At 37.6% G+C, this 20,626-nt stretch overlaps 1 protein-coding gene across 2 annotated transcripts in view; it reads right to left on the reverse strand.

Moving 5' to 3' along the window:
• LARS1 (leucyl-tRNA synthetase 1) overlaps positions 1-20,626 on the reverse strand; it is a 65,770-nt gene that overhangs the window by 28,085 nt on the left and 17,059 nt on the right. For both annotated transcript variants that reach the window (XM_068979456.1, XM_068979457.1), the window contains exons 6-20: positions 19,448-19,609; positions 18,699-18,811; positions 17,974-18,037; positions 16,320-16,387; positions 15,993-16,218; positions 12,978-13,065; positions 12,818-12,894; positions 11,537-11,590; positions 10,313-10,453; positions 7,014-7,091; positions 3,333-3,418; positions 3,171-3,236; positions 2,859-2,941; positions 2,323-2,461; positions 1,206-1,418 (exon numbers count right to left, since the gene is read on the reverse strand). In XM_068979456.1, the coding sequence (XP_068835557.1) occupies positions 1,206-1,418; positions 2,323-2,461; positions 2,859-2,941; positions 3,171-3,236; positions 3,333-3,418; positions 7,014-7,091; positions 10,313-10,453; positions 11,537-11,590; positions 12,818-12,894; positions 12,978-13,065; positions 15,993-16,218; positions 16,320-16,387; positions 17,974-18,037; positions 18,699-18,811; positions 19,448-19,609 (1,658 nt within the window). The remainder of the gene's footprint in view (positions 1-1,205; positions 1,419-2,322; positions 2,462-2,858; positions 2,942-3,170; positions 3,237-3,332; positions 3,419-7,013; positions 7,092-10,312; positions 10,454-11,536; positions 11,591-12,817; positions 12,895-12,977; positions 13,066-15,992; positions 16,219-16,319; positions 16,388-17,973; positions 18,038-18,698; positions 18,812-19,447; positions 19,610-20,626) is intronic.

The raw sequence follows: 20,626 nt of genomic DNA on the forward strand, positions 1-20,626 counted from the left end.
TTTATAAATTATGGTGCAATCATACGATGAAATACTATGAACTATCTTAAAAATACAGGTCGGGCTATATATAGAGATATAAAAAGATCTTTGTTGTTTAGTCACTAAGCTGTGTCTGACTCTTTTGCAACCCCATGGACTGCAGCCCGTCAGGGTCCTATGTCCATGGGATTTCCCAGGCAGGAATACTGAAGTGGGTTGTTATTTTCTTCTCCAGGGGATCTTCCCGACCCAGGGATTGAACCCACATCTCCTGCATTGCAGGTGGATTCTTTCCCACTGTGCCACCAGGGATAGATCATCTTCCATGAAAAGTTGCAGTGAAAATTACATGAGTTACTAAAAGTGATTATAACAGTGGTAACATAAGCACCTGAAGCTATCACTTATCTATAATTTTAACACCCTCATATATGTCCAAAACTTGATGCAATGGGATAAATATTCAACCATGTTACTAACAAGTACTTCTAAGACACCTGATTTCTCCAAAAACACATTTAAACCAACAGAGAAAACTAACTGAATGACAAGAACCACATCAGATTTATTTTATTCCTCTTCTTCAAAATCTCTCTTTTATTCTTGAGAAAGAAAATGTAATCTCATTCTAAATGCAATCTCACCCTAAATACAAGAAGTTCCATGAGATTGCTTCGGTTCTGCAAAATAAAATTTGAATAGTGGGAGGGGTTTGTTTCTCCAGCTACTTGAAGACAGGAGAGAAAGACACAGGGACATGTCTGGGTCAAAAGGGAAGATGACAGAAGGAATACTCTTGAGCACATTGTATTAAAAATGCAACTCTGATCCAGATTCTAGTCAGAACATCATGACTTAATACTGGAAACTTGGGGCTCTCAGCTCTAAAGGGATGTTTCCTTCCCATTCTAATGACCTAGGCTCTGTTTGAAATTGCCTGTTATTTCAGCATCTTAACAGGTCAATGAGTCATGTAATAGGTCAAGCATATTACTGATTGACCATCAAAGTATCTGAAATGTGAAATGCTTTGGCAGCCCAAAGCAGGTACGAGAAATTCTGGATATAATAGGAGAAGGTGTGCTTTCTCCTTCCGTACATTTAATGTAAGAGAAAGAATGTATTGGCAAATCTAACCTTATCCTCTATAATAACATCAGTATATTTGAAGGAACCCTTGTCAATAATCAATACATTTAGTTTACATCTTTTTTAGCACTCACCATTCTTCTGGCCACATAGCCACATGATTATAAAGGAAATATGAAAGATGATTTGGAATAAGATCCTTGCCAGAGGCTCGAAGATCCACAGGATACCAGAACTCAAATTCCTGCTTTAACTGATCTAATTTTTCCTTTGGGATCTGAGTCTTAGGAAATGGAGCTTCCTTGAAGAAAATATAATCCCAAACCTCCTTGGTCATTTGCTGTGGTCTGTATTAAAATAAAAGTAACGAATAAACAACAACAGAACATATATATAGTTTCTTTGAAAAAAAACAGCATTCTAATCCAACCATGAAGTAGAAATCTTTTTTTTTTAAGTATTTATTCTATTTATTCATTTATTTGGCTGTGCTGAGTCTTAGCTGTGGCATAGGGGATTGTCATTGCATCATGCCAGATCTTTCATTTCAGTACACAGACTCTTTAGTTGTGGCACACAGGCTCAGTAGTTGCACAACTCGGCCTTAGTTGCTCCTCAGCATGTAGGATCTTAGTTCCCCGACTAGGGATTAAACCTGCATCCCATGCATTTCAAGGTAGATTCTTAACTCCTGGACCACGAGTGAAGTCCCAGAAATCATTTTCTCAATGTTCTACAGTAACAAATGAGAACAAGAGACTCCCATAAGGATAAACAGTGAGTAACAGAGGGGTTATTTATTACTTTTTCTCAATTCAACAGCAAAACCATAACAAAATTCCACTAAATGAATTCTTATAAAAACTAATAATTAGAAAGTATTTTCAGGGACTTCTCCGGTGGTCCAGGGGTTAAGAATCTGCCTTCCAATGCAGGGGACATGGATTCAATCCCTGGTTGGGGAACTAAGATCCCACTTGCCAAGGGGCAAATAAGCCCACATTCTGCAACTATAGAACCCATGTGCTCTGAAGCCTGCACACCACAATTAGAGAGAAAGCTTGAGCACTGAAAAGTCCTTGCACTGCATCTAAAGATCCGGAACGCCACAACAAAGATACTGCCTCAACTAAGATCAAATGCATCCAAAAATAAATTAATTTTTTTTAAAAAAAGCATTTTCAATATATAAATCAAAAGATTATATCTCATGCTAACAAATCACCTTTCTTCCTCTATCCATTTACCAACCTGATGCCCAAAGGAGACTCTGCTTGCCCACGCAAGTTACCTCCCTGCAGCAGGTGTGCAACTGTGTAAAAGGCCATGTAAATAGTAGAGTCAGAGAGCGATTCAATCAGCCACTGCTCATCCCACGGCAAACGAGTACCTACAAGTAAAAGGAAGAAAATTCGCGTAAGATGAATCTAAGAGACACTTCATTCCCAGAATTCACATTTTCAAAAGCAGGTCTCTAGCACTGACAAAGCTACTTCTGTAGGTTCTTAAATTTACTTGAATAATATAAACTGATAAAATTTTTTTTAAATGGTGAAGCACTAGAAATTTTCTATTAAAAATAACTGCACCATAAAACTATATGGGTTAGATACTTCTACCATTAGGTAAATAGGAGGGGGGACCAGATCCTAGTTTCTCTCACCCTCTAACCAAAAACCTCTCACTTCCAGCTCAGAAAAACAATGGAAGAGAAGGGAAAATGGCAAAGGGTTAACCTGTTATGTAACCGGAAAAGTCATTCACACGGAAACCTGAAGTTTGCTCACCTAAGCCGTAAGTTCTCGAGCAAGCGTGCTCCTGCAGCCAATCTAAGGTTGCTTCAAAATTCCTCCTAGTCTCCTCACAGTACCTGGACAGAGCAGAATATAAAGTGTTTCTCCTCTTCAGCTTCACTGTCTTCCTCGTTTCTCATCTCCTTCCCCTTCCCCTTGGAGAAGGGAATGGCAACCCACTCTAGTATTCTTGCCTGAAGAATTCCATGGAAGGAGAAGCCTAGCAGGGTATAGTCCAGACTCACAGAGTTGGACATGACTGAGCAACTAACACTTCCCCTTCCCCAGCACCTTCTCCCATCTTACGTTTCCAGGTTCTTTAAGCATTGGGATGTCTGTTTTTTCCAGTTCTGTTCTCCATAATCCAAGTACCTGGGAGTGGACAAATTGATAAAAAAAAAAAAAAAGTCAAGGATAAGCAAAGTGACGGGAAAAAATTTCTGCTTGCTATCTATAAAAGAAACTAACCACTGGTCACACAGGGCCACAACGCATTCATCTGAAGACCTGGACATAACTTGTTTCTCTGGTTCCATGTAAATATATGCATCTCCCTAGATGAAAGTAAATAAAAATATGTCAGATACTATGTCAAAGCAATCTCTATTCCTCAAGAATAAGAAAAGAAGTAACTTAAAAAAAAAAATGCTCTACCACCAATAACTAAATTGCAAATTTTCACTATGTCCTCCCTCTTCCTAGAGTAGAAGTTACTTGCCTTTCTTTCTGTATACCACTTGTTTCTGAAAAGGCCTGCATCTTTATTAATCAGGTGGATCACCTTCCCTAGGTACAGCTTATTCCTTTGCAGAGTAAAAAATGTTTGACAGCTTCTACTACTATGGTTTGAAGGCTATAGCAGCCTTCTATTTTTGTTATAAGAAAAACATAAAAATTGGAAACTAAATGCATGGAACTGCCTTTAAAAAAACACATGCATGAAAACTAGATATGGAAAATAATATTACTAAAGATTTATAGTATCATGAAAAATTCCCACTAGAAAACTGACCATAAATTTTATTTTTTTTAATATTAAAACAATGATCTCTTAAGGTGTTACAATCCCAAGCTTATTAGGATAGTTTTTTAAAATAAGATTCAGCATTGTTATTCATAAAATGACTCACTGCTCTGTGTACTTAATGCAAGTTCTTCATACTGAAACAGGTAGGACTTTGGTTTAACAATGCTAAATTAAAAACGGACATTCAATTAACTCTGCTCCTTCTCGAAATTGGAACAAATGACAACAAAGAGGTTTTCTTTTTAATGGTATGAAGTTATAAAGACAAGAATGGGAGAGAAATAACATCAACCAAATTTTGGAAACTAAAAAGCAGAATGACTGACAATTGTATTAGTGGACCAAAGGAAGCTAGCTGAATCCTAAGCCCACAGGAGAGAAAGCTGAATTCTTGTGGCTCAGTTGGTGAAGAATCTGCCTGCAATGCAGGGGACCTGGGTTCAATCCCTGGGTTGGGAAGAACCCCCGGAGAAGGGACAGAATACTCCTGTATTCTGGCCTGGAGAATTCCACGGACTGGATAGTCTATAGGGTTGCAAACAGTCAGACACGACTGAGCAACTTTCACTTCACTTCACTTGCATTACAGAACCTCCAAAAGACTCAAGATTTCTGGCACAAGACAGTTCTGGAAAAGGAGGTAACATGAGGCTGGAAAGAGGAAGACTAACTGAAGTCTTTTAAAGAAGTTAGAACCAGATACCCTAATCCCACACTATGGAAACCGGCAGCTGCCTCTCCCTGTGCCTGCAGAGCAATGAGGGTTTACCCTCCGGAGAGGACAGGACAGAGTTTCCCAACCGGAGGACAAAGTTGAGGGAATGGGTTTCATAGTGAAAAGAGGGGGATTAAGGGAAAGTCAGCACATGGGTACTGATACCCACTCTAGCAATCTTCCTTCATGTTAGCTCCCAGAATGTTCACTTAGCTTAGACCCTTTAAGCCAGAAACTGAAGAATCTTCTGAGGGGAACCTAACAAACCACAAAGCCCTCATTAACAACAAGGCTAACATCAGGGCTTCCCTCTGGCCCAAATGGACCTTCCAGATCTCTCCCAGTGACAAGTCCTACCTATATCCAAAAAGGTTCCAATCATCTTTTTGCATGCACTCTTAAAAATCAATAGCCTTCCTCAGGCTAATAAGAAATTAAAATTTCATATTCATGAAATAAGAATTGCAGCATCCTATCACGAAAGATCAGATAACAAACATAAGTCCTTAAACTGGCTCTGAGTTGGTAAATGCTTAAGCTGAGTAAGAGGTATACAGGAATTCATTACACTACTCTACTTTTTTATGTTTGAAATTTTCTACACAAAGAAAAAAATCTAGTGATTTTTTAGGAATATTTATTTATACATACATGCACAAGCACATGTGGAGCTGATATAAAAAACACATAGTAAACAAATGCACAAAAACTCATAGGAAGAAAAAGTTGAGGGACTCCCCCAGAAGGAAAAGCAAAAGAACTTCCAGAGTCTAATAGAGCCAATATCTGAATAGTAAGAATTCTGAAAACAAAAATAAAAAATAAGAAGGGATAAAACAATTAAACAAAAAGTTAATTTTCCCAGAATTGAAGAACAAAAAGTTTCCAGACTGAAGGAGCCGATCCTACACCCAGAAGAATGAATGAAAACTAATCTACACCAAATAAATCATCATGAAATTTCAAAAGAGAGGATTCTATACGCTTGGGGAGGGAGGGGAGACATAGATCATGCCATACCAGTTTTGGCCTTCTTAACAGCATCACCAAACCAGAACACCATGGGTAATGGCCTTCAAATTTTTAAGGAAAAATTATTTCTAACCCAGAATCCTACATCCAAGCATTCAAGTATGAGGACAGAATAAAGATATTTCAGATATAGAAGGTCACAAAATTTACCTTCCAAGTACCCTTTTCCAGGAACATTTCTAGAGGCAGAGCTTCAACAAAGCAAGAAAGTAAATAAGAAAGAAGCAGCCATGGGATCAAGGAGATTCAACTCAAGAAAAACAAATGAAATCCTAAGTAACAGTGGAGGAACATCCCAGATGACGTTTGTGCACGCCTACAGTAAGCAACCAGTCCAGATGACTACAACAGGCTGGAAGGCTCTGAGAGAACTTTCTCTAAGATGTAAACAATAACACACTGATATGTTTGAAAGTATAGAAAAGAAAAATAAACAGTTGGACAGAGTTTGGGGATGAAGTGTCTATAATTATATTTAAAAATAAAAAAGGTAGAGAAAAAAAAAAGACAATTATTAACTCCAAGGAAAATCAAAAGCTGAGGAAGAGAAATTCTCATTGTACACTACATTATGGATCAGCCATGTCTCAACACACTGACTACCTCTCTAACCTAAGTTATAATATACCTATACTAGGAAGATGTGGGGTGAAGAAGTATATACAAATGTGAGGTTAAAGGGGAAGACACAGGTTGGAGAAGAGTTAAATCGTGATCTTTCATAGCAGGAAATCAATGGCTAATGCCTAAAACTGAAAAAATTTTAAATTACACTTCAAGCATTTAGATTAGAGATCTGTAAGAGAGGTGGAGATACTAAAATAAATAACAAAACAGATGAAAGTAAGCCTGTTCAAGCAATAGAAATTTAAGAGGATGTGGATGAATGGAGAGGAAACTGCTGCCTTTTTTTAACAAGTCTTACAGTCCACAGTCTCTCTGTATTACAGGGATACGTAACTATCAAAAACAAAAATTCAATTTCAAAAGTTCAGCAGCTAAGTAACTCAACAACAAAAAAAATTAAACAAAAGTGAAGAGGGGCAAAAGGATGAAAGCAAAAAGTAAAGCACTACAGAAAGAATTGTTAACTACCACTACTGCAAATGGTCACTGCCAGAAAGCATCATTAAAGTTCACTGTATGTAATCTACACATGCCAACTTTAGACCATTACCTTCATCAACATTACAGGTGGGATGTTCAGGTTAAATGAATTGCTATTATTAAACAGGTCTTCAATTTTGTATGTAAATAAAAGTATATCTTTAATACAGCTCCAGGTTCTACTACAGAAAATTGCTAATTAACATTGTAAAGTCTATGAACCAAAAGCGCTTCTAAAACAGCCTTCAGGGGATAGTCTATTACATACAGTGTCAATCATCTTGTTTCTAATAGTCTTCTTTACGTCTTGGACCTTCTGTCCTTTAAATCCATCCACCAACATTACCTAAAAGGATAAGAAGTGTAAAAACACATACAATTAAAATTTGCTTTGGGTCCCCCTTTAAACTTTCTCCTACCTAAACTTACCTCCACAAACAACCAAGATATTTTTAGTGTGAAATTGATCACATTTATAACCATACATCTTTATTTTGGCACAGCTTAGACAATTAATACTTATAACACACTTGTTTTTCTTTTAGTGTAACCAGGATATGTATTATGAACATGATTAGAAAGAAAAGTTCACTTCCTTCCTTCCCACTTCTTAGGTTTCCATGTAGAGAGAATTCCTCTCCCCTAACTCACATCACTCCTGAAGGCTTTGGGGGAAGGAACGGAACCAATGCAGCTCAGCCCCAATTAGGTTTCTCTTTTCAACTCCATCTGTTGCCAGCAAGGATTCTCCTTTGCCTGGCCATGTGATAAACTTGGCTCTGAGAGGAAGGCCTACGGTTTCTCAACTCTGCCTTTTATGTAATGGGGAGATTTAATTCTCAGGCAAAGTATTGCCTTGCCCATTGCTGTCACAGAGCTAAGACACCATTCCCTTCTGACTGATACTGACCACCATCTATCTGATTCCTGTTGACTCTTTCAAATAGGTTTTATCTTTTTGAGATTTTGGGGGTTTTTTGGCCATACCTCACAGCTTGTAGGATTTTAGTTCCCAATCAAGGGATCAAACTTGGGCCTTCAGCAATGAGAATGCAGAGTACTAAGCACGGGATCACCAGGGAATTCCCAATACTTTCTACCTTAAGTGGAAAGACATGTTTTCTATTTTCACCTCCAATCCTCTAAAGTGCCAAAATGCTCCACATCTATTTAATTCATCATTATGAAATTATAGATTATTGATTATCATGGCACAGGGGTTAACAGCACAAATCTTAGAGCCAAGGTGCCTAGTTTGAGTTCCAGCTCTGCTTTGACCTGGCTATCTGGCTGATACTGGGTAAATTACTTAGTGTCTTAGTACCTCAATTTCCTTATCTGTTAAATGGGAATAAGTGCCTACTTTGCAAGGTCATTTTGAGATATAAATAAGTGAATATGTAAGTCCTATATTAGTGCTGGCTTTTAGTGTCATCTAAAACATGGATGAGGTGAGTTTTAAAGAAAACATATAAACAATATTTGGTCATACAGAGAAATAGAAAGCAAAAGTAAAAAACATTCTCATTTACAGCCTTAAAAATCTTCATTTCAACCTCAAGTTACTAACAACTTGACTGGGTTTTTACTTTCACTAGCCTCGCCTTCTTTCCATGGAAATGTAAGCCACATTAATATATGTACAGTAAGGAGAAAAGAGAGGCTCAAAAATGGTGCTAAGATGGCATGTAGTAGTTGTATTAACAAGTAAATTAATGAACTGAATGAAACTGCTTATTTAAAATTTCATCTCATTAAGAGAACAAAGGGACCGGGTATTGTCCATGCAATAAACCTTTGGCGTGTATTGCATAATAAGACGAACTAACCTTAAAAATGTTCTTGAGAAATTCACTCAGAGATTAGGGGCACAAAAATGGAACTTCTGTAATACTATTGGACCAAAATAGATTTAAAAAAAGAAATTTGGAAAGAGAAGAACATAATCTTATAATCAGTTCAGTTCAGTTGCTCAGCCATGTCTGACTCTTTGCGACCCCATGGACTGCAGCACGCCAGGCTTCCCTGTCCATCACCAATTCCTGGAGTTTACTCAAATTCATGTCCATCAAGTCGGTGACGCTATCCAACCATCTCATCCTCTGTCATCCCCTTCTCCTCCTGCCTTCAATCTTTTCCAGCACTAGGGTCTTTTCTAACAAGTCAGTGCTTTGCATCGGGTGGCCAAAGTACTGGAGTTCACCTTCAGCATCAGTCCTTCCAATGAATATTAAGGACTGATTTCCTTTAGGATGGACTGGTTGGATCTCCTTGCAGTCTAAGGGACTCTCAAGAGTGTTCTCCAACACCACAGTTCAAAAGCATCAATTCTTTGGCGTTCAGCTTTCTTTATGGTCCAACTCTCACATCCATACATGACTACCAGAAAAACTATAGCTTTGACTAGATGGACCTTTGTTGGCAAAGTAATGTCTCTGATTTTTAATATGCTGTCTAGGTTGGTCACAACTTTTCTTCCAAGGAGCAAGCATCTTTTAATTTCATGGCTGCAGTTAACATCTGCAGTGATTTTGCAGCCCAAGAAAATAAAGTCTGTCACTGTTTCCATTGTTTCCCCATCTATTTGCCATGAAATGATGGGACCTGATGCCATGATTGCAGTTTTCTGAATGCTGAGTTTTAAGCCAACTTTTTCACTCTCCTCTTTCACTTTCATCAAGAGGCTCTTTAGTACCTCTTCGCTTTCTGCCATAAAGGGTGGTGTCATCTTCATATCTGAGGTTATTGATATTTCTCCTGACAATCTTGATTCTAGCCTGTGTCCCATTCAGCCCGGTATTTTACAAGATGTTCTCTGAATATAAGTTAAATAAGCAGAGTGACAGTATGCCACCTTGACGTATCCTTTTCCCAATCTGGAACCAGTCCATTGTTCCATGTCTAGTTGTAACTGTTGCTTCTTGACCTGCATACAGATTTCTCAGGAGGCAGGTCAGGTGGTCTGGTATTCCCATCTCTAGAAGAATTTTCCAGTTTGTGGTGATCCACAGTCAAAGGCTTTGGCATAGTCAATAAAGCAGAAATAGATGTTTTTCTGGAAGTTTATTGCTTTTTCAGTGATCCAAGGAATGTTGGCAATTTGATCTCTGGTTCCTCTGCCTTTTCTAAATCCAGACTGAACGTGTGGAAACTCTCAGTTCATACACTATTGAAGCCTCGCTTAGAGAATTTTGAGCATTACTTTGCTAGTGTGTGAGATGAGTACAATTGTGCAGTAGTTTCAACATTCTTTGACATTGCCTTTCTTTAGGACTGGAATGAAAACTGACCTTTTCCAGTCCTGTGGCCACTGCTGAGTTTTCCAAATTTGCTGGCATATTGAGTGCAGCACTTTCACAGGATCATCTTTTAGGATTTGAAACAGCTCAACTGGAATTCCATCACCTCCACTAGCTTTGTTCATATCTTATAGTAATCCCTCTCAAATCAGGACACAGCTGAAATAATATTAAATTTTTCTATATTTTTTTCTAAATCACTAAGAAGGAAATCAAAGATCATGGAGTACGTAAATCAAACAAAAATGATAACAAAAATATTACTTACACCATCATAAAAACCTCTTAGGTACAATTTCTCCTTTGCTTCTGCAAGTTTTTCTCGGTCATTCTGGCTCTGAATTTTCAACTCATCACATATAGTTACAGCAGAAAGCTTTCCAAAATCTGGGATTTCAATGACTGGCACCTGCAAAAAAGAGAAATGTGAAACTATTCACACTGAATGAACATAAAAACAGCCTTATGGGCATAGTCCTTTGCCTCCACTGTCCAATGAAGTCATATGAGATTTTATATATCATTAGGTCAGCTCCACACATTAGGGAAAACATCCAGATGTGAATCTATCTTCCTACTGTCCATGGGAACCACCCAAATTCTCTGCACCAACCCCCACAGTGTCCTTTCCTCGCTACACATATAGCTTCCACAGCTCTCAAGCCCTCACTGGGCATATAATTTACTGAATAATGTTCAAAACTGGCAAAATGATGCATGCATGTGTGCTGAATCATTTTAGTCATGTCAAACACTCTGCAACCCTATGGACTGTAGCCTGCCAGGCTTCTCTCTCCATGGGATTCTCCAGGCAAGAATACTGGAGTAGGTTGCCATTTCCTATTCCAGGGGATCTTCTAGACCCAGGGATTGAACCCTAGTCTCTTATGTATCCTGCATTGGCAGGCAGATTCTTTACCACTAGCGACACCTGGAAAGCCAGCGAAATGAGGTAAACAACTAAATTTATGGATGGTCTTTTTCCTGATTTATATTAAGTCTTCTGGAGTCTCCATGAAAATTATTAACTAGTAATTTACATTTCTAAAGACACTAACATGAAAACATAAACATTCATGAGTAACATGGCAAAATTTTATCTTTAGAAGCCTGGAAATCTGCCACATTAGAAAATAAGTTACTACAGAATTGGTGATACTAAAAGACAAACTATTTGTTTGTTCTGGAACTGCAGGTGCCAAGAGCTAAGAAAATGCCTACTGTTAAAGTTTTTTGTTTGCTCTTATCCATCACAGCAGATATCAAATTAAAGTAAGTAAACTCTTAAACTCCCTCTTATTTTCATTCTCTGTGAGTTGGTGATGGACAGGGAGGCCTGGCGTGCTGCTGTCCATGGGGTCACAAAGAATCGGACACGACTAACAGACTGAACTGAACTGAACCAATTATTTAATTCTGTTACGAGTGTTAGCTCTTTTCTTCCTCTAATGAAAAGATGGACATTAATATTCTGAATCATCTATGTACTCACAGGTTCAAATGGCAAGACCATGTCATCTCTAATGCCGTACTTCACTCGTAAAGCCTACAAAAACAAAAAAAAGTTAACACTAATGATCAATATTTTTCTGGTATTTTCATTAAGAGAAGTACCCTCTAAAATTTTCTTGAAGTATTTTTCTTCTTCTCTCCATAACGACCAATTTTTTAATTTTATAGAAAAAAATCTCAAGAAGGGATGTATGACTTTTAAAAACTAAACAGTTTAAGTTAGACTGAATAGCGTAAATGATGAAACTATACAGTCAAAAGCAAAAGTTCACATAGACACACGCATATCACTTAAAATGAAGTTCACATTCCAGTTGCAATGAAAATGCAAGTATCAGAAAACTTGTTTTTACAAAACTTTCTCTTGTTAGCAATCAGGTTGCTCTTCAGCAGGTGAATGAATAAACATACATCCAGACAACAGAATATTATTCAGTGCTAAAAAGAAACAAGCTATCATGCTATGAAAAGACATGAGAAACCAAAATGCTTATTACTAACTGAAAGAAAGTCTAAGAAAGCTACATACCATATGAATCCAACTATTACACAACTTTCGGGAAAGGTAAAACTATGGTGACAATTAAAAAGATCAGTGGTTGCCAGGAGTGGGAGGGAAGAGAGATGAACAAGAGCACAGAGGATTTTTAAGGCAGTGAAAATACTCTGTATATCACAATGATGGACACACGTCATTAAATGTTTGCACAAACCCACAGAATGTACAACACCAAGAATGAACCCTAAGGTAAACTATGGACTCTGGGTAGTTATGACGTCAATGTAGGTTCACCTTTGATAAAAACATACCACTCCAGTGAGTGACACTAACAATGGGGGAGGCTATGCAGGTGTTGAAGCAGGGGGTATTACATGGGAATCTCTGTGCCTTCCTCTCTATTTTTATTATGAACCTAAAACTGCCCTAAAAAAAAAGTCTTAAAAAAGATTCTACGGGGACTTCCCTGGCTGTCCAGTGGTTAAGACATCACGCCTCCACAGCAGAGGGCGCAGGTTCAATCCCTAGTTGGGGAACTAAGATCCCCCATGCCTCGTGAGACAGCCAAAAAAAAAACAAGGTTCTATGAAATATTATTTTTAAAATTCAAGTCACAGGAAAACATATAAGTATCAAGAAACAGGTTAAAGATAGCATTAAAAAAGATATCTGCATAGTTTTTCAGCCTAATCCAATAGTTCAGTGATGCCTAACAAATGCGATGAGAAAGAGGAAATGTGAACATGAAACACAGAAACTTACCTGCTTTTTCTTCAAGTCTCTGAGGGCAGCAAAATCATCAGGAGAGTCAGAAGGAACACTTGTGACCACACCAGTGCCTTGTAAAGGAAAATGTGGAATTAACTAATAACAACCAGAATGTGTCCACCGAAGAATTTCTACAAAGAAGTAAACTCTTTACCTTTATCCTCCTTGATGGTGAGCATTGGGAGAACATAGATCACCTTGTAAGATGTTAAAGGTGCAGAAAGTGATGCACCAAGAATATCCTATGTAAGAAAAAAGATCAGTATAAAGAGGAAGTAACTTATTCTAATCATTAAATTTTAAAACTATGTTTATATTTTAAGCCATGAGAAGCTAGTAATCAGCAAAATTCATTCTTTTTTACCTACTAGACTAGAAATAACTGAAAATAATTATAAAGCCCAAATCTTGTAATGTTGTGAGGAAATTAGTACACTAACATATTGCTTCTAACGTTGCACTCCTTGAGGAAAACAATATAGGAATCCACAGCAAGAGTCACAAAAATGTTCACACAGCTTGGACCCAGCAATCCAATTCTAGGAATTTACCTCAAAAGATTCTTTGAGAATCTGCCCAATGCTGTGTTAACTACATTAGCAAAACCTGGAAACAACTAAGACTTTCAATGATTTTTTTTTAATCACTTAATTAAATATGAGACATCAACAAGATAGAATATTATGTCTCTGTGTTTCTATTTTAAACAATAATTAAAAAGACAGTTAAGAAGACATATCTAGTTTCTCTTTAAAATAAAAAAAAAAGAAGATGCTACAGAAATGCACTTTTCAATTCCATATAGTTTCCTTTACCCATATATATAAGTTGCTTATAGAATTTGGAGCCATACTGATAAAGGCTAAATATCATTAACAGTTTAAAGCTATTTTTAAAATTATATCACCCATTTCCCTCATACCAGAATCTGCTCAAATTAACAAGGAAAGAAGTTGCATGTAAGAGCAAGAAAAAAAAACCTTTTGTCATTAATACTGTTCCCCAAAACCTCTCAGACGGAACTCTAACATTAGGAAATAATGAGATGTGGCAGGACTGCTTATAACAGATGAAGCTATTCAAATATCCATTATACAGAGTCATTAAATAATTTGTGGCACAGCCAAACAATGGAATACTGTGTAACAGTAAAAAATAAGAACAGAAGGAATTCCTCGGCAGTCCAGTGGTTAGGACTCTACTTTCACTGCCAAGGGCCCAGGTTCAACCCCTGGTGAGGGAATTAAGATCCTAAAAGCCACATGGCATAGCCAAAAAAAAGAAAGAATGAGAACAAGGAGATGTTTATTACCAAGAAATAGCTAAGTAAAAAAGAAAGTAAAACACCGAACAATGTGATGAAATACAGTGCCATTTGTGTGTAAAAAAAGAGGGCTAAAGAATATATATGTATGTATTTGCTCGTATATACATGAAATACTTCTGGAAGGATTCACAAGACACTGGTTTCACTGACTGCTTATGGAAGAGAGAACTGAGTGATTGGGAGTATTTTGTGTACCTTTTCTTTTTTTTTTGGCTGCACAGCCTGCAGAATCTCAGTTCCCCAACCAGGGATGGAACATGTGCCCTTGGCAGTGAAATCACAGAGTCCTAACCACTTGGCAACCAGGGAATCCCTTCTTTTTGTCTTTTAAATTTTGAGTCTTATGAATATTTAGTAATCTAGTCAAAAAATAAATTTACAAAATAAGAAATAAAAGTCCAATTCAAAAGGAGAATTGAGATGGTATTCTACTCATCTTTTTCTTTTAAAAGATTTTTTATTAAGATACCGAAGATCAGCACTTAACCAAAGGGAATAAAACACCCTAGTAAATAAGCAAAATAAACCTAAGTAAAATAAACTCTAAGGATACTACACGTGCTCATGCACAGTCATATCCGACTCTGTGCGGCCCCACGGACTGAGGCCCACCAGGCTCCTCTGTGCATGGGATTCTCCAGGCAAGAATACTAGAGTGGGTTGCCATCTCTTCCTCCAGGGAATCTTCCCGACCCAAGGATCCAGCCCAAGTCTCCTGGGTCTCCTGCATTGTAGGCAGATTCTTTACTGGCTGAGCCATCAGGGATTTAGTTAAGATCAAGACTTCCTTTCCAGAAAAAAAGCAGCTGCTACTGCATACCAGGAACACGGGTAATCATATTAAAAAAGTAGTATCGGGACTTTCCTGGTAGTTCAGTGTTAAGAATTCACCTGCCAATACAGCAGACACAGGTTCGATCCCTTATCAGGAAAGATCCCACATGCCATGGAGCAACTAAGCCCATGTGCCACATCTACTGAAGCCCATGTGTCTAGAGCCTGTGCTCTGCAACAAGAGAAGCCACCGCAGGGAGCAGTCCGAGCACCGCAACTAGAGAGCAGCCCCTGCTCACTGCAGCTAGAGAATGCCCACGCACAGCAAAAACGACCCGTTTTTCAAAAGGAGTAATATAATGTCTACTGCAGCTATATACTAAATCTCTTGAGGAGAACTGTATTTTTCAATCAGATAATTACTGAGCAGAAACATAAGATTCAAAAATGCTATTTTAGGGAATTCCCTGACAATCCAGTGGTTAGGACTCCATGCTTCCTCTGCCAGGGGCCTGGGGCTTAATCCCTGGTCGGGGAACTAAGATCCCACAAGCCACATAGTATGGTCAAAAAAAAATATTTTCTAATAAATACATAAATAAAAATGCTGTTTTACTGATGTGGTCACACAATGAATATACCGCAGCAATTAAAAAGCAAACAAAAAGAACAAACTACTACTACATATACATGGGTGAATCTCACAGGCATCACATTGAGCCAAAGAAGCTAGACATAAAAGAGTACAGACTATACAATTTCACTATGTAAAGTTCATGAAGAGCGACTCATCTTTGGTGACTTAAGTCACGTTAGTGGTTACCTCTGCAGAAGCAGGGATGTGAAATGGACAGGAGAGTGCCTTCTGGAGTGCTCCAACTGTACATCCCTTGATTTAAGTGGTGCATAACATTTGAAGACATACCAAAATACACACTTACGACTTACACACCTGACTGTACGTATACCTCAACTAAAATGTTTTTTTAAACATTCTTTTCTCAAATTTCATTTCTGACATTTTCCTCTAAATGCATGCCCTAAAATAAATTCCACTACCCAACTTACCTCTCCCATTAACTCTTTAACAACAGGTACCACTCCATTGTCCTTGGTAAAGCCCTGGTATGACATATTTCTTGCAGCTCTTTGGGTGCAGATGAATATATCGCCATTCATTGTCTCAAATCCAATGTACTTCATATCAGGGCGAACCCAACAGTTTGTTTGTCCAAACATAGTCTCAGGTCTGAGAGTAGCAGCTACCAAGAAGATATTTTTCCCTTTCAAGCCACTAAGAAGAAAAAAACACATTTACGCAAAATATGTTGTGGATTCTATCACAACTATCTGATGTTTCAAAAAGATGAAGCCACAATTCTTTGACAAACCTACCTTAATTTGGATGGGTATGGCTCAAGCACTTTCAACTTGATTAAAGTATATTCCTGAGGTCCAACACCCTAAACAAAATAAAAATTTGAAAGAGAAAAGAGTTGGAGTAAACCTAATCTATGCAAGAGATCTGATTCAAATTTCTAAGATGGGTTCTTGCACTGCTAGAATAATTCTTCCTTCCAATGAAAAGACTGTCAGTGGTGTGTTGACCACATGGAAGCCTAATGTGTAAGAAATGACTTGAGAGACCACCATCCTACCCCACACCAGACAGAACTGGTCAAGGAGGTCCAGACTACTGAGTAAGGTTTGCTAAGAGCTCTCTCGAGAGGGGAGAACAAGGGGAGAGTGACTGGGATTAATCAGCCAAAACAGTGTTTGCCAAAATGGGAGTTAGAAGATACAATCAATATCAATCCTACAGAGCAGTCATCAGAGACATACGATGGACCAGGGATCAAATGATGTGTATTCAAAACCTAGCTTGGGCCCTCACTTGTGGCCTGCCACAAGGAGTCACAATCACTCTGAACCTTCATTTCTTCATAAAAAATAAAATTAATTAAAAATTTAAAAAATAAAAAACTGTGCTGTGCCTAACACAGCACTGTCCTGAGGAACACATAAGATAATGACACATAATGATAATGACAAAATGCTTTGAAAAACTATAATGTACTATTGAAACTTAAGATGTTGCTATCATTGACTATACTAAAGCTTAACATAGTAAACTAGCCTTCTGAAGGCTCTCAAATCTTTCAAAATTTTGATCAACTCTCACTTCTGTCAGATAAGTTACATCATAATTGAAGGCTGATTTTGAAAGGTAGTCACTAGCCTATGAATGTGTTCAAAGGTGGTAACAGAGAATGACACACTCATAGGGACTACAAAGTTCACTGTTGTTGATTTACTCTGCCAAGGATTTAGACAAATGATTTACCCTTGCTTCATCCAAGTATTACAGGGAACAATGTCACTAATGTGTCTTCCAGGAATGCAGAATGAACTGATGTCATGCATGACTTGAAGTACTTTGAAAATAAGCAGGCATGTGACCAAAGCAAGTATAAATGGAATCTGTGTACATGAGTGAACCACATATCTCATTACCTTTCCTCATGGTCTCTTTTTAGAACCGTGCACTCTCCAAGTGGTGCTTCTCAAACATGAGCAGGCATATGAATCACACAGAGAACACATTAAAAGACAGATTCCTGGGCTCCACCCTCAGAGCTTCTGATTCAGCAATTTAGGGGTGAGGTTCAAGAATCTACTTCTCTAGGAATTCTCTGGCAGTGTAGTGGTTAGGACACCACGCTTTCACTGCCAAGGGTCCAGGTTCAATCCCTGATCTGGGAATCCTGCAAGCCAAGCTGAGTGACCAAAAAAAAAAAAAATCCAAGAATGTGCTTTTCCAGCACAAGCTGATGCAGCTAAACCTACCACCAAAGTTCTAGAAAAGGTTCTAGAGAAGATACAGGTACCTATGATGACAATCTGCCTCCCTCTTTAACAGCCACCAGAGTATCATGACTTACACCTCAATACTGGAATAAAGCTATTTTTAGGTTTCTGATTTATTTCTTAAACTCTGTGACCACATTAAGAATTATTACAATAAATATTCTATGTCACAAATAATTACCTCCCCAGTTTGTCTGTCATGATCCATGCAAGGCTGTCCATCTTTTGGAGAATAAATGGTATACCTAAAATAAAAAATAAATGACAAACATTACACTGTACAAGTTTTATCCTAATGGATTTGTCAGTGTTGTTCCTAACATCTCACAATATTTCTTCTAACTAAAACTTCTGAGTAAATGTCTACATCATTTTTATGCTTTTATGGGGAATTTTGTTGCCAACACAGTTGCTCAATGAAAGCTTTTTGCCTTCATCAAAGGTAATACCACTGAAAAATATTCACTGATCTTGGCTTTGTGGTATGAAACAGAAGACTGTAGAATATAAATAAGCTTTTGAAATGCAAATACCTTTTAATGAGCCCATATGATCAAGGGAGAACTTTATAGAACAATTTATAGAGAAAAAGGATAAACTAAAACACAAATACAATTATTTTTCTACTTGGCTAGAATACTTAAGAGAATCTTTCCTGAGACGATAAAAGTAGAATGTTTAGTGAGACCCCCTATTCTCCCAGGTTCTATTTGTCACAAACACTAAGCAGCTCAAAGAAATTAAGACACTGGCCAGACAAAAAGGAAACCAAAAGAAATAAGAGAACAAAAAGAGGAATTATAAAAAGAGAAAAGATAATGGAAAAAAGTAGGCTCTGGGCACAGTGAATTACAATACAGGAATTATATGATTTTGCTTTATTAAACTGAAGGACAACAAACTCACCGCTTCCCAAACTTAATTCTGCTTCTTTCTTTTAATGTTAGAAACTGCCACCTGACAAATGAATCATAGTAAGGATTAACATCAGTGGTGATGAAGGACCGGCGCCAATCTACCTACAGGAGGAGAAAGGAAATGGTAATTTTTTAGAAATTTATATAGTCTCTACAAAAAGGAATTCCCATGAATCAATTATTTACTCACCTACTCCTAACTTTTCAATGTAGAATTATATCAAATGTCAAAAGCAAACCAAAAAACTTCAAGTTCCATCTATTAAATATATGTCACAATTATCACATTAATTTATGCTTAATAGGTAAGCTTTTAAACATATATATTTACATATTAAAAATATAGGAATTATAATAAATTAAGAAGGAACACTGAAACAACATCTTTTTGTGTCCCTAAATATTCAAGCTACACTTGGGTTTCTTCAAATCTCTTTTTTTTTATTTTATTGAAATACAGTTAATTTACAATGTTGTGGGTTTCTTCACTTGAACAGTACTCCTTTTTACTAATTGCTAGTATATCTATATATATTCCAAAACAACAAACATTAAAATACTTCATTGCTTACCTCAAGGCCCATGTGGCTCTAATCAGAAAATAACAGTACCAAGCCATTCGTGGAATACTGATGGAATATATTATTCTAAATTAAGAGGCGGTACAAATCTTGTATAGTCACACGAATATAACTGTGTTCTTCACATTGCCTTAAACTACAGAGGTGACCAGCATACCTTCAAACCCATTCTCTTCAGATCCTGGACAGCCAGTGGTGGGAAATATTCAAGCCAATGTTCTGCTTCAGAAAATTTGACTATCTCATCATCAGAAAGGCCGAGGGACTTCATAATGTCCCACTGGTATTTAGAAGATCCAGCTTTAGCAGCCGCTTTACTCTGAAAATAACCAGCAAAACCAAACTCCATTAAAGAACAACTAACAACCAGTTAACAAACTCCAGAACCATAATAATTTTAAATGAATGATCCTATTTGGTAGTTTTTTTAAACTCTAAAACAATATTACTGACATATAGGAATACTGCAGAATCTGGATGCACTGTTTTATATGCCAAACCTGTATTCTGACACCAAAGGTAAGTAAATGGATGGAACCATAAAAAAATTATCATCACAAAGATAAGTTCTTAGCACCAAACCTTCTCTATTTCCTTTTTTCAAATACCACATGAATCTTTTTTAGTTATGAATAAACTACTAACTAGAGTTTCCTCCTTTTCCAACATTTATCAATATCAAAAAAGTAACCACATGCCAGGGACTGAAGGTGGGCAAAGGTGTTGGACCATAAAACTATAAAAAGGTAGGAGGAGGAATCACGGGACTAAGGAAACCGATCTCTATGTACCGTGGTGGCAGAAACAAGACTCTGTGCATTTGTCAAACCAAGCCAATGATATATTCCAAAGAGTGAATTTTACTTTATGTAAATTAAAAAAAAAAAAAAACTGACCAGGATGTTGGAGGAACTCAAGATAGAAAGCAGACTGTGACAAAGTTATCTAACTGTATTACAAATGCACGCTATAACCACACTAAAGGGGTAGGAAAGAAAGAACTTTAGAAGTAACCGGAAAATAGCATGTTGCTGCTGCTGCTAAGTTGCTTCAGTCATGTCCGACTCTGTGCGACCCCAGAGACGGCAGCCCACCAGGCTCCGCCGTCCCTGGGATTCTCCAGGCAAGAACACTGGAATGGGTTGCCATTTCCTTCTCCAGTGCAGGAAAGTGAAAAGTGAAAGTGAACTCGCTCAGTCGTGTCTGACTCTTAGCGATCCCATGGACTGCAGCCCACCAGGCTCCTCCACCCACGGGATTTTCCAGGCAAGAGTACTGGAGTAGGGAATAGCATGTTGACTAGATTCTAAAGACAAAATGAACTATACACAACCAA

This window comes from Capricornis sumatraensis, chromosome 9 (genome assembly GCF_032405125.1).
Source record: "Capricornis sumatraensis isolate serow.1 chromosome 9, serow.2, whole genome shotgun sequence".
Classification (NCBI taxonomy): Eukaryota; Metazoa; Chordata; class Mammalia; order Artiodactyla; family Bovidae; genus Capricornis; species Capricornis sumatraensis.